Here is a 13,830-nt window from a genome sequence, read left to right on the forward strand (position 1 = left end):
CAATCTCCTAATCCCAGCATCCCCATTCAGGCCCACCTACTCAATAACCATTGCCAGGCTAGCTACTGCCTGGTTTCTTCCCTATTCTCTCCAGTCTTTAGTGCACTTTGACACAACAGAGGCACATGACAATACTGGAAAAAGCCCAATAATACGGGCCATCACATACCCCACTATGATCCCAAAAGCGTTGTTCCTGAATATCTAGGTCACTGCCTTTAAAATAGGAGAGTGTAAGGTCGAAATGAGGAGAAAATATATGTCACTGTAATTTAACTTACCCCTTTTGAACAAAGTTGAGGTGATAATCAGAAGCAGGAAGATGGAATTGTGAAATAAGGGCAATGTTTTCACAAACAAACAAACGCCAATTCCTGTAAATCCCCAGCTCCTACCGAGAAATGAAACCGAAACGAAATAATGCAGCTGTTACTTGGTATTGCATGAAAAATACTAAATGTATGTCTGTAGAGAAAGCCTATTTGAATGTTGTTTTACATTCAAGTTAACAAGTAAACAAGTTAAAACAACATTACTTTGGAGTTTTCAGCGTCACCAGTGATGGACAAATATTGCAGTTTGACGATGTCATCAACACCCCAAGATCTAATATGTTTAAAACATCAAAGGTTGTCGCTGAGCTTGTGTTCAGCATTGGCTGTAACAGCCATCATGCTGAAATAGTTTCTTATTTCTAGTGCACAGCTGTTTAACACAAGGAATCATTGTATATAAGATAGGGTGTAACCTATAAACTAGATTGATTTATCATCTGCTAAATGCGCCTGCTGCTCCATTGTGCGAGGCGGAGATTGTTATCTTTCCGGAAATATGTTGTTGATGGGACTTCCCAGTTAAGTTTATATTCAGCGTTTTAGCACAAAGATCATTTACAATTTGTACAGTCTGTAAAATGTCACAACAACAGCAGCACACAGAAAAACATTATGATCCAGACGATCGTACCCTGAAGTTTGTAAATAGGAAGGATGAAATTACAGGTAAATGCAAATCTATATGTTCTGTCTGTTGTATTTTAAAGGAACGGCAGAAATTACTGTCTTCGCCTGCAGAAATACTCGCCATGGATTAGCACGGTACATGTTTTTTTTAGAAAGATTTTCTTTTGGGAATACATTGTACTTTCTAAATATGACCTGACCTTATCTGAGCTGATTTCCTTTAGAGCAAATGAAATGATTTTACCGATATACTCAGATAGATTAATTAACCAATGAACCATCTCAGTGCTTTGACTTATATACGCAAGATTTAAACATTTTTTACTTCATTCACAAGTTTCACTGTGAGTAGAACCGTGGTACATTCAAGTTCGCAATCCCAGATATCTATTGGATAGTGTGAAGCAGCTGTCCAGAGTTGGATCAAACTTTGTAGAGACTTTGCTATTGTTGCTTTTTAGCGGGTGGGATTAATAAAAACTCTAAATCAAAATCATAAACTAAACACTGAAACAAATTGTTATCTTTTTTCCTTTCTCATCTCGGTTGGAGGAAATTCGAGATTTGAAATGGATTTAGCTACAAATCAATTAATACTTGGAAATTCTAATAACACTAATAAAATTCCAATGAAGGTTCTGAATTCTGGAAGCCACAATTGATTCTGTGAGAGTTTCGACTGTAGGAAACAATGATCCACTGTACCTGGAAAATAAAGGAACAAATATAAGAAGTACTATGAATAATAGCAATGGCAATTGTCCATTCTCACTTTAGTTTCACAGGTCTGCCCTTCTTAACTGGTCTGGTCTACATGTGACGATGTGGAGATGCCAGCATTGGACTGGGGTAAACACAGTAAGAGTTTTAACAACACCAGGTTAAAGTCCAACAGGTTTATTTGGTAGCAAATGCCATTAGCTTTCAGAGCATTGCTCCTTCGTCAGATGGAGTGGATATCTCCTGTCAAACAGGGCATACAGAGACACAAAATCAAGTTACAGAATACTGATTAGAATGAGAATCTCTACAGCCAACTAGGTCTTAAAGATACAGACAATACACATCTCTTTAACCTGTGCTTAATGCTCCCTCCACTCACATTGTCTGTATCTTTAAGACCTGGTTGGCTGTAGAGATTCGCATTCTAATCAGTATTCTGTAACTTGATTTTGTGTCTCTGTGCCCTGTTTGAGAGCAGATATCCACTCCATCTGACGAAGGAGCAGCGCTCCGAAAGCTAATGGCATTTGCTACCAAATAAACCTATTGGACTTTAACCTGGTGTTGTTAAAACTCTAACTACATGTGACTCCAGAGCCACAGCAATGTGGTTGACTCTCAACTGCCCTTGGGCAACTAGAGATGGGCAATAAGTGCTGGCCAGCCAGCAATGCCCATGTCCCATGAATACAAAAAAGGTACAAGTTAGCAGATTGAAAATAATATACCACATATTAAACATTGGACAAACTGCACATTAAGTTTTACACCACAGCAAATAAAAGTCAATATAGTACTGACTTTGAAAGATCTAGTTTATTCTGTTTTACACATCTATCCTCAATTTCAAGCTAGCGTTGTAAACTTTGGTTGGGTATAAACCTCGAGGTTTGATCACAAAACCTCCAATGACAGTCAAGCACCACTTTTCCCTATTTCTCTTTATTATAACTAATAAACAGAAGTGTTCAAGAAGTAGGAAGAAAACATTTTTTTTTTCAGTGCCCGTAGATTTTCTTCCTGGGTTTCTGATGCAGCAAGGTCCAGCAGATTCTTTAATTTCTAGAGATTCCAGGACAATCCTGCAGGGTTGACAACTCCCTCTCTCTCCCCCTCACCCCCCTCCCCTCCACCCTGAGTCCTCCAACAACTAAATGAAGGACTGCCAGCTAGGCAGCCTGTATGTCACAGAAATACCGATCAAAAGTACAGCGAAAATTCAATTGTGTATTTTCTTTGAAAATATTGGCAGCCATTTTACAAGATTGGGAGCCATTTTATTAGATTGGAGCAATAGCTGAAATGAAATTTGTAGATAATTACCATGTACAATCTCAAGTTAAGATATTCATCAAATGTGTCCTTAGGTCTGGGAGTCTTATGTTTTCTGACCTTTGGCTACTGACAATTAAAATTTCCTAAACACTCAAAGTGACAGTGTTTTTGCTATTTCAGGAGATGATGATCCTAATATTTTGCGAGCAGAAATGTCCTGCAAACATGCAGTTGACCCAAACTCACTGACTGGTTGGTGTCGAAGCCTTCTAGATCAGGTAAATCATTCTGGCTTTTAAATTGAGGCTTGGTGAATTTAAAGGAATAAATGTGTAAAGACATAGTTTTATTCCTCTTGAAATACTGCTTTATATGTTTTTCTAAAATTTAGATTTTGTTAGGCGGAGTGGAATGAGATACGTTGTAATGACCATAGCAATGGTGTACCAGATCACTTGCTGTTCATCACTAACTGCACCATGTCAAGCCTAGTGCTACTGTGCTTCTCACTGCAGCTGTACAGGGCCTTGGTGAGACCACACCTGGAGTATTACGTGTAGTTTTGGTCTCCTTATCTAAGAAAGGATATACTTGTCATAGAGAGGGAGTGCAGCAAAGGTTCACCAGACTGATTCCTGGGATGACAGGATTGCCCTGTTGTGGGAAAAATCCACTAGTAGTCAGACTTTGAGATTCAGAAAATACGATTTATTAAACGGAGCTCCGGGAGATAAGGCACAAGTTCATAGAACACCTTTTCTCACTAGAATGTCGGGAGCCGTCCATTTTTATACCCTTTACACAATGGGTAAACCGGTGATTCGAACATTATCACATCGTTTAAGCAAGTACAAACAGATATAGACATTTGACATAGTATTGTTCTTATGAATGGGTACATTTCCTCATGTCTGTATCTATCAATGGTTAGTTTCGGCTCATTCAGGTGTTAATTGGTTTCCTCGCATTCATATTTTCCCGCTTTCCCCAAGGCTAATCTATCCTCTTTGTTTCGGGTTTTCCTTATCTTAAAAGATGTCTTGACCCTTGGCTTGGCTTTCTGAGGTGTTGGTTTGCTATGAGTCACTGTCTGTGATTTGGAAATGGCTTGTCTGTTAGGTTTTGATTTAAAGCGATTTCTGATAAGTGGGAGCCGGTGTCTGCTTTTTGGTTTCTTTCCCAGTTAACTCTTTATGTGCCAAGCAGCCATTTTAAAGTGTGCTCTCCTTGTATTTTTCCCTTTACAGCCCTATGAGAAGAGATTGGGTCAACTGGGCCTGTATCCACTCGAACTTGGAAGAATGATAAGAGATCTAATTGAAACATATCAAATTCTGACAGGGCTGGACAGATTGAGGGCAGGGATATTATTTCCTCTGGCTGGAGGTCTAGAACAAGTGGCTACAGTCCCAGGATATGAGGTAGAATCATAGAATCCCCACAGTGCAGAAGGAGGCCATTTGGCCCATTGAGCCTGTACCAAAAACAATCCCACTCAGGCCCTATTCCCGTATGTATCCTGTTAATTAATCCCCCAACACTAAGGGGCAATTTAGCATGGCCAATCAACCTAACCCACACATCTTTGGACTCTGAGAGGAAACCAGAGCACCTGGAAGAAATTCACGCAGGCACAGAGTGCAAACTCCGCATAGTCACCCGAGGCTGGAATCGAACCTGGGTCCCTGGCGCTCTGAGGCAGCAGTTCTAACCACTGTGCACCCTGCCACCCTCAAATGAGTAGGCCATTTAAGGTTTGAGGTGAGGAGAAACTTTATCACTCAGAGGATGGTGAACCTGTGGAATTCTCTACCACAGATGGTTGTGGAGGCTGAGTCACTGAATATGTTTAAGAAGGAAACAAATAGATTTCTAAACTCTAAGGTGATATGGGGAGTGTGTGGGTGTGTGGTGTTGAGATAGAGGATCAGCCATGATCATGGTGAATGGTCGAGCAGGCTCACGGGGCCAAATGGCCAACTCTTGCGCCTATTTTCTATGCCACAGTATCTATTTCTATCATTGGTAATTTCAAATGAAAATCTGCAGATTTTTATGGATATTTACCATATTGAATCCATCTCATGAAAACTCTGCAATCGAACCTGCATTCATTGTTGGTTATTACAGGATACGTGTTCTTTTCCTTTTCTATTGTTTATATATTAATGTGGATCTTTTCCACTTCCCCAGATAGACGTTCTATTTTGGTCCCAATGTTACCTTATATTTTTAGTATCTGATGGTGTAAAATGCATTACTTTAACAGTTTAACTATTTTTTACCAACCTAATTGAAGAATAATCTGAATCATTGCTCTTAATTATTTCAGAACTCAAGTACAGTGTTATTTTAAAAACTTTCATATCTTTATGATATTTTCGTAAATTATATCAACCTCATCTTGAATGAGAGAATACTCAGTGCTGGAGTGAACAAAGAACAAAGAAAATTACAGCACGGGAACAGGCCCTATGGCCTCCAAGCCTGCACCAACCATGCTGCCCAACTGAACTAAATCCCCCTACCCTTCCAGGGACCATATCCCTCTATTCCCATCCTATTCATGTACTGGTACAGATGCCCCTTAAAACTCACTATCGTATCTGCTTCCACTACCTCCCCCGGCAGCAAGTTCCAGGCACCCACCACCCTCTGCCTCGTACATCTTCTTTAAACCTTGCCCCTCACATCTTAAACCTATCCCCCCTGGTAATTGACTCTTCCACCCTGGGAAAAAGCTTTTGACAATCCACTCTGTCCATGCCCCTCATAATCTTGTAGACTTCTATCAGGTGAACTCTGCCTGAAGAATAGCTAGCGGATGTCGGGCGGAACTCAAATATATAAGAATATTCATTAGATTTAAAATTCTGCTCTAAGTATTTGCATTTTTCTAGCGAAGAAATTTGTCCTTATACTGGAAGATCAATTTTTATTGACAAAATATTAAATGCAACATGGATTAAAGGGCTGAATTTAATGGCCATGGTAGTGTCCCCATTTGGCAACCCCTCTGTAGCCAATGGGATTGAATGTCAATGAGGTTGTTAACAGTCTGCTGTAAGGTTTTTCTGCCCACCAAGGTGAAGAGGTCACCCCCAGATCTGCCAGCTAATTGCTGGCAGTTCCTCACTTCTATCAGTTCCACTGGGTGTGGTGGCCATTTCTGGGACTGCACCCAGCCTGGAGCAGCATCACTATTGGAGGTCCCAGAAAGAGACTAGAAGGGGGCTCACTGGGCTAGTTAGGCAACCCCAGTGAAAGTATGGGGGGGGGGGGGGGGCTGGTTGTTGTAGAGGGCAGGCAATACCTTTCAGCAGAAACAGCCCTTGCCCCACAGGATGGTCTTCCATGAGGCAAAGAATGCTTTATCTGCAGGGGAATCCCCCAAACCTGCTGGGAGGCTACCAGAATAAACACAGCAGTACCCAAAGTGGAGTGGGCCCCTCATCCTTACCATGGTAGAATGCAAATCAAGATAGGATGAGACCTTGAGTAGCCGTCAACAGGCTCCCTCAGGGATTCAGTTGACCTCCAAGCAGGAAGGTCAACCTCAAACTTCCCTGCCCCTGACTTAATTGGCAGGAGTTGAAAAGATAACAGGCTCTTCACTCAACTGATTTTGGTCTTCACCACAACTTCCAGCCTGCTTCTGGTTGGAAAGGTAAATCAATTTAATCCCAAGAATGCAATGGAGATCTTGAGGCAAAGTGAAATGTCAGGATTTTTTATTGAATATTGAAAATAAGAGGACGTAGGAATAGAAAGTAAATAAGATGACGTAGGAATAGGAAGTATGTTAGCCCTCATTGCAAGAGTATTTTAGTTCAGAAGTAGGGATGTCTTTCTGCAGTTGTACAGGGCCTGGTGAGACCATATCTGGAGAATTGCTTGCAGTTTTGGTCTCCCTACCAAAGAAATGATATACTTGCCACAGGGGGAGTGCAGCGGAGGTTCACCAGGCTGATACCAGGATTGGCAGGATTGTCCTATGAGGAGAGATTGGTTTGACTGGGCTATATTAACTGGACGAGAAGGATGAGAGAGGTCGGATTGAAACATATAAAATTCTAACAGGCCTGGACAGACTAAATGCAGGGAGGACGTTTTCCCTGATTGGGGAATCTAGAACCAGGGGACACAGAAAAAGAACCATTTATTCCAACTCTTTGCTTCCTATCTGCTAACCAGCTTTCTATACATCTGAAAACACTACCTACAATCCATATGTTTTAACTTTGGGACTGATTTATAGAGTTGAACAGTGAGTTCAGCGATGGAATAAAATCAGAAAATGCTGGATAAACTCTGCAGGTCTGGCAGCTGTCAAATCTGCTGAGTTTATCCTGCATTTTCTGTTCTGATTTCAGATATCTAACATCTGCAGTATTTTGCTTTTACTTGAATGTTCAGTTATGGAGTGAGGGAAATGGTCACTGAGCGAATGAGTTGACTGTTGAATGAAAGAATTGGACATTGAGTGAGTGAGTAGGGAACCCAGTAGATGGAGTTGTAACCGAGTGATATAGCCCTTACTGCCATTCACATTACGGTCACTTAGTTGATGATTTAGGACCTAATTTTAATTTAATTTTGACACTACAGGGTCAGTATAGGTTCTTTTGCCCAGCGCTGAAGGAGGGAACTACAAGAAAATGTGGGCAGGAATGGCCCTACGATGAAGTTCGCAAACTGGCAGCACTGACCTCTGAGGAGCAACAATATTTTGAGGAAACTGTTGCTGTGCTGGCTGCAGCTGAATACTGTGAATACAAATCAGTAAGTCTCACAATAGAAATAACAGCGCTGGGTAACCGTGTCACATTAAATATGGACCATAAGTAAGGGTTGAAAATTACTTTTTGATCATCAACAAGAGTAACAACTGTGGGGAGGCAGTGGCACAGTAAGAAATCTCACAACACCAGGTTAAAGTACAGTGGTATTGACCCAACATAATGCTCTGGGGACCCAGGTTCAAATGGCTGATGGTGAAATTTGAATTCATTCAAAAATATGGAATTAAAAGTCTAATGATAACCATCAATCGATTGTTGTAAAAACCCATCTGGTTCATTAATGTCCTTCAGGGAAGGAAATTCTTACCTGGTCTGGCCTACATTTTCCTCCAACCCACATTAAAGATTGCGCGATCTTTGGGTCTGACTTTCTTCAAGGTCTCTTTTACTTTTCTGTTGTCAGCGAAATCTGAGCTTGAAGATTTTGCAAAAGCAGATGACACAAATTCAGCCATGCCTGAAATTTGCAAAATGTTAATACACCAGCACTCATTCAGTATAAAAATATAGTTAGAACTTATAATAATGCTGTATGCCAGTGTAAATTAAAGGCTAGTCCAAATTAGTTCAGTATATTAAGAGGATTTATACATGTTTAACCTTTGAACTAGCCTATTTGCCACTCTGAGTTAGTTGCGGTGTGAGAAGGTTTATATCTTAGACCAGCCAATAATTAAAAATGGAAGGTAGTGTCAATCTACTTCAGAATTAAACAATTTTGACTGACTGGTGCAACAAGGTTAGCTTGCCAAAATTCCACTGTGGCGACCTGGGTTATTGATGTGTAGTTGCTAAAGCTCACTAAATGTTTAACTTTATTTCTTACTAATAGTGTCCAGGATGTGGAACATTTGTTGAACGCACAGACTTGACTAACCTGAGTGTCCACTGCACCATCTGCACTGCCGAGACAGGGAAAGTTTCCGAGTTCTGTTGGCAATGCCTGAAACCATGGAAGGGACCTGGGCCACGTTCTGACCGATGTGACAATGAGGGATGCACCAACGTAGAATTGGATACATTACTCAGCTGCCCATTAATTAACCTGCCAGACACTGTAGTGCAAAACTGCCCTTCTATTCGGGCATGCCCTACTTGCGGCAGGCTCCTTGAACACAACCAGAAAGGATGTAAAAATATTAGATGTTGTAGGTGTCATGTTGAATTTTGCTTTGCCTGTCTTGAGCTGACGGCAATATGCCAGGCAACTACACCAGAGTCTTGGTATGGTTATTGTGCTAAAGAGATTGCACCAAGGCAAACCTCAATTCCAAACTGGAATCGAAATCGTTTTCCTTAAATATATTACATACAATGCTCACAATAAAGTTATATGAAAGTCAGTGGATTGAATTGAATACCTGTGGTGAGTTTGGTGGTGGGTGGCATTTAATCAAGCAGGATGGCTACAGGTGGAGGTCCCATTGCCTTTCCGCCTCAATCCTGATTAAACCTGGGAAGGTCCATGGTTGCCCTGTTCACTTGAGGGGCTCATCCCATCACCACTGCTATTAACCTATGCACCAAGCAAGGACAAGCAAACTCATGCGTGTTGCTGCTAGGCTCCCAGGAGATGGGGATCTTTTGTTCAAATGCACTAAAATCACTTGGTGCCTAATCGAGGGATCTAGCATAGGAAAGGGGGGACACCCTCTGAGATGCACTACCCTGCCCTTGTTGCTGATCCCCCCCCACCCCGCACCTGCGCCTGTCACCCCCCTCTCACCATCACTCACCTGTGGCCTGTGATCCACTGATGATCCTAGGCCTAGGGACGGTGTTGTATTGGCAACTGCCACCGTTACCCTGGTGCCATTGCTATTTAAAAGAGTTTCTCCCTTAAAGATATGATGCATGACTCTGACTCTCCAGCTTGTCACCAAATCCCCATTAACTCCACTGAATGCCATCCATGATTTCAACCCAGTGGTGTGGTACATTGGGAAGCTTTTCGCCCTTGTCCCAGCCATCAAATCACATTTGGATTTTTGAGCTTCATTTCTTAACTTCTTCATAACCCTATAATGTTTCCAGACATCAAAGTAAAGATTTCAAAGATAAAGATTTTAATTTCATAATTAAATTAATTTCACAGCTATTTTTGAGTAATGTTGATTAAATATTCTGTGCTTGTGTGGAGAAATGTTTGACTTTGGTTGCCTGAGATGATTATTTGAATTGCAATAGTCTATTGAGTGAGTGTGGCACAGTGGCACAATGGTTCACACTGCAGCCTCACAGCTCAAGGGATCTGGGTTCAATTCTTGGTTTGGGTCACTATCTGTGTGGAGTTTGCATGTTCTCCCTGTGTCTGCGTGGGTTTTCTCCGGGTGCTCTGGTTTCCTCCCACAGTCTGAAAGACATGCTGGTTAGGTGCATTGGCCATGCTAAATTCTCCCTCAGTGTACCTGAACAAGTGCTGCTGGAGTGTAGTAACTAGGGGATTTTCACAGTAACTTTATTGCAATGTTAATGTAAGCCTACTTGTGATAAATAAACTTTACTTTAGCTTCATAATTCTAAATTCAAAGGGCATGGGAAGGTGAGAGACTAACTTTTCAGTTGTTATTTAAAACCTAGGTCTTAAAGTCATGAATAGCCATCACTGCCTCATGTCTATCTATGATTTGCTGTTGAAACTATATGATCTGGCACCACTTGTTGTACAGCCTGTAATCGCAGCTTTGATGTTTTTTATGAGTTGATCAGTTCATCATTTGCACATCTTTGTAACTTCCACTGCACATACTTCTTGACAATAAAATCAGATTGAAGAATTAGGAGATAAGAGTTAATTACATGACTTTATTAAGATGCTTTAAACTACAAGGATTTTACAGAGAGCTTTGGGGGAACTGCTCTGCTTCCAGAGTGCTACTCCAACTGATAGAATTGTGAATAATGGATTTATCAATGTTCCATTGGGTTATGACTGGGTCAGGAGTAAATTAAACACAGGGAGCCAGCCTCTTATAAAAATGGTGCAAACATCAACTCTGATGGAAAATGAAACCACTAGATTTCTCAGAAATGCACAAGTACCTGCCTACAGAAAGGAAAGAACATGATGGTCTGTTCTGACCATTATGCTCATATTTTGTTACAGTTGGTGTATGGTCAAAAGTGAATGATTTTTAAAAATCCAGCTGTGAACTCTGCAGTTCTCCCTACAATGGGCGGTCGTTGCATCAAAGTCAGGAGGGTGCCTCCCTACATCTGTCTGACCTGGAAGCTATGTGGAATCATAGAATCATAGAATCCCTACAGTGCAGAAGGAGGCAATTTGGTCCATCGAGCCTGCACCGACAACAATCCCACCCATTCCCTATCCCCATAACCCTTTGTATTTACCCTGCTAATCCCTCTGACACTAAGGGGCAATTTAACATGGCCAATTAACCGAACCCGCACATCTTTGGACTTTGAATCAAACATCCAGGTGGGTGCACAAAGGTTCAGGATCTTCCCATAGCCATTCTTATGAGCGTTAGATCGGCCTGTGGCATCAGAGTCTGTATCTGGGGGGAGGTAGCCATCTGGGGTGGGGGGGGGAAGCTCTGTGCCACACACCAGTGCCACACAATTGGGGGTGCAGAAGGCATCGTGCACCAATTATGTGATGGGATGGTGCAGCCATGCGGGACGCTATTGTGGCCGCTGAGGTGACAATCAAGGTGGTGCATGGCACTGGGGATGATGTTGGGTTGCTAGAATTCAGACACATAGGGACATGGGTGCCTGGAGGAAGTGAGTGGCCTGGCATGTCCGGGGGAGGGGTTGAGAGGCCAGTGATGTCCGGGAGGGGGTGGAGCCCAGGAGCCCAGTGATGTCTGGAGGGGACTGAGAGCTTGGTGATGTCCGGGGAGGAGGATGGGGGGAGTTGTCTACGTTGCCAGCGATCCTCAGGAGGGGGGGCGGGGCGTGGGGGGAGGGTGGTGAGTGGCTAGCGATGTCCTGGGGGAGGGGAGATGAGAGGCCGGTGATGTCCGCGGAGGGGAGGGCGGCGGCGGGGGGGGGGGGGGGGGGGGGGGGGGTGGGGGGGGGGGGGGTGAGTCTATGCTGACTGCCCAATCAGAATAATGATTGCCTAAGTGTTTATTTATCACACCCTTTAAAATGGATTCCAATGGTTTCCCTACCACTGATGTAAGGCTAACAGGACTATAGTTCCCTGTTTTCTCTCTCCCTTCCTTCTTAAATGGTGGGGTGACATTTGCTATCTTCTAATTTCAGGAACCATTCCGCAATCAGTAGAATTTTGGAAGATGATCACCAATGCGTCCACTATCTCTATAGCAACTTCTTTCAACATTCTGGGATGCATAATATTAGGTCCCGGGGTCTTACCAACTCTCAGTTCCATTAAGTTCTCCAATACAACCTTTTTTCTTATGTTAATTTCCTTCAAATCTGCATTCTCCTTAATCCCTTAGATCTCTACATCTGGAAGATTTATTGTATTGTTTTTAGTGAAAACAGTCACAAATGTTTTTCTGCACACACACTTCTCAGGTATCCCAACATTTCTGTGAAATCTAAAACATTTCCAGAATGATTTTCTTGTTAACTTCTCAATAACAAATTTGCAACAGTTTGCAAAGTTCAAAATGTGACTCCAGACCCACAGCAATGTGGTCGACTCTTAAATGTCTTCGGGAATGGGCAACAAATGTTGGCCCAACCAGTAATGCCCACATCCCACGAGCAAATAAAAAAAATCAATACTGGAGCTCAACACTCCAGTTAATAAATCAGCTAATGCCCTCTCCTAACATTGCAGAATGACCTACACCAGCACTACTTAAAGGGGCATCAACTACTTTCTGGTTAGTTACTAATTTTCTTTAGCTGCCTTTGTCTGAGTTTGTACGAGTGTTTGGTGCTTTTGAGAATTGTTTAAAGTTATTGAAGTCTAGAAACAGTGACTGTCCAGACTGCAAGGATTCTGCACAAACCACTTACTGTTAAACATGGAAGTAGTAGATTACATCTCCCTTGGGCTACAACATGACAGGAAGAATGACCAGATGTAACACAGAACAATACAAGCTGCTGGAAGAGGGAGGAGGAGGAGGAGGAGAAGGGGGAGATTGAGAAGGGCTCACAGCATGAGGCTATATTTACCCAGGTGCTAAGTGAGCAATTCTCCTACCTAAATCTCAATGAGAAACAATGGAAGGGATTTTCCAGCTGCACTCGCCCCAAGGCCGGAAATTCCTGCCCGAGGTCAATGGACCTTTGCATGGTCCACCCCAGCTACGATTCATATGGCCGGTGGGATGGGAAAATTCCATCCAATGTGTCAGGAACCTTCACTTCACAAAGAAGGTTTGCACACAAATCTCTGGAACAAATTTCAGCCAAACTGCAGCCTCAGAGCAAGCTGAGGATAATATTGTTAGTGGCTGTCAGGGTGACTATGTACACCTTTTACACATCTTGGCCATTTGGTCAGGCTGAGTGGGGAAAGTGCGGTGTCTCTTCTTGTCCATTCTGGAAGACTAAGGGAAAGCTTCTCGATGTGATGGCTAACACAGTAATCAGTGACCATAGAGACACTGCTCCCAAGGATGTATGGTCGACCCATGGAGGCAATTTCTCAATGCTCATTCCTGCTCTTTCCCCACTTGCAGTAAGTAGTGCAAGACAGAAATGGAGCCTGTAAAACTGGCTATCATTCTTCGAGTACATCAAGAGGAGAGAAGACATCAAGGAGGCGTCCAGCTGCCTAAAGACAGGATGGAAACCTGAGGAGGAAGGGGTGGCAAATCCTACTCTGCTGCCACTGGAGTGGCCCCAGAGAGTGGCTGTCCAGAGGCACTTCTACGGCCCAGGGTGTATAGATGGCATCTGCCCTTCCTCGAGATGAATGAGAACCAATGGGTCACCTTCTCCAGGAGTTGCCGTTGCATAGACTTAAAGGGTATCCACTGCCTGTGGCTTTAAAAGTCACAGCCACTCTCAAGCTTTATGTTGAGATGACCCAATGTCTCCAGGTAAAAAACCAATCAGCTTTCTCTACAGACTCACTTCTTTCCTTAACCTCCTCAGCCTGCAATCTGCCAATC

At 42.7% G+C, this 13,830-nt stretch overlaps 1 protein-coding gene across 1 annotated transcript; it reads left to right on the forward strand.

Moving 5' to 3' along the window:
• Positions 1-396: 396 nt before the first annotated feature.
• LOC144491373 (uncharacterized) lies at positions 397-10,555 on the forward strand. The gene is made up of 4 exons (XM_078209096.1): positions 397-1,001; positions 3,141-3,238; positions 7,569-7,742; positions 8,595-10,555. The coding sequence occupies exons 1-4, from the start codon at positions 914-916 to the stop codon at positions 9,060-9,062; spliced, it is 828 nt and encodes a 275-aa protein (XP_078065222.1). The 5' UTR covers positions 397-913; the 3' UTR covers positions 9,063-10,555.
• Positions 10,556-13,830: the final 3,275 nt, after the last annotated feature.

This window comes from Mustelus asterias, chromosome 3 (assembly GCF_964213995.1).
Source record: "Mustelus asterias chromosome 3, sMusAst1.hap1.1, whole genome shotgun sequence".
NCBI lineage: Eukaryota > Metazoa > Chordata > Chondrichthyes > Carcharhiniformes > Triakidae > Mustelus > Mustelus asterias.

Coding starts and splice junctions, on each gene's coding strand:
- LOC144491373 (XM_078209096.1), top strand. CDS start 914: ATGTCACAACAACAGCAGCACACAGAAAAACATTATGATCCAGACGAT. Junction 1,002..3,140: donor TAGGAAGGATGAAATTACAG/GTAAATGCAAAT, acceptor TTGCTATTTCAG/GAGATGATGATCCTAATATT. Junction 7,743..8,594: donor AATACTGTGAATACAAATCA/GTAAGTCTCACA, acceptor TCTTACTAATAG/TGTCCAGGATGTGGAACATT.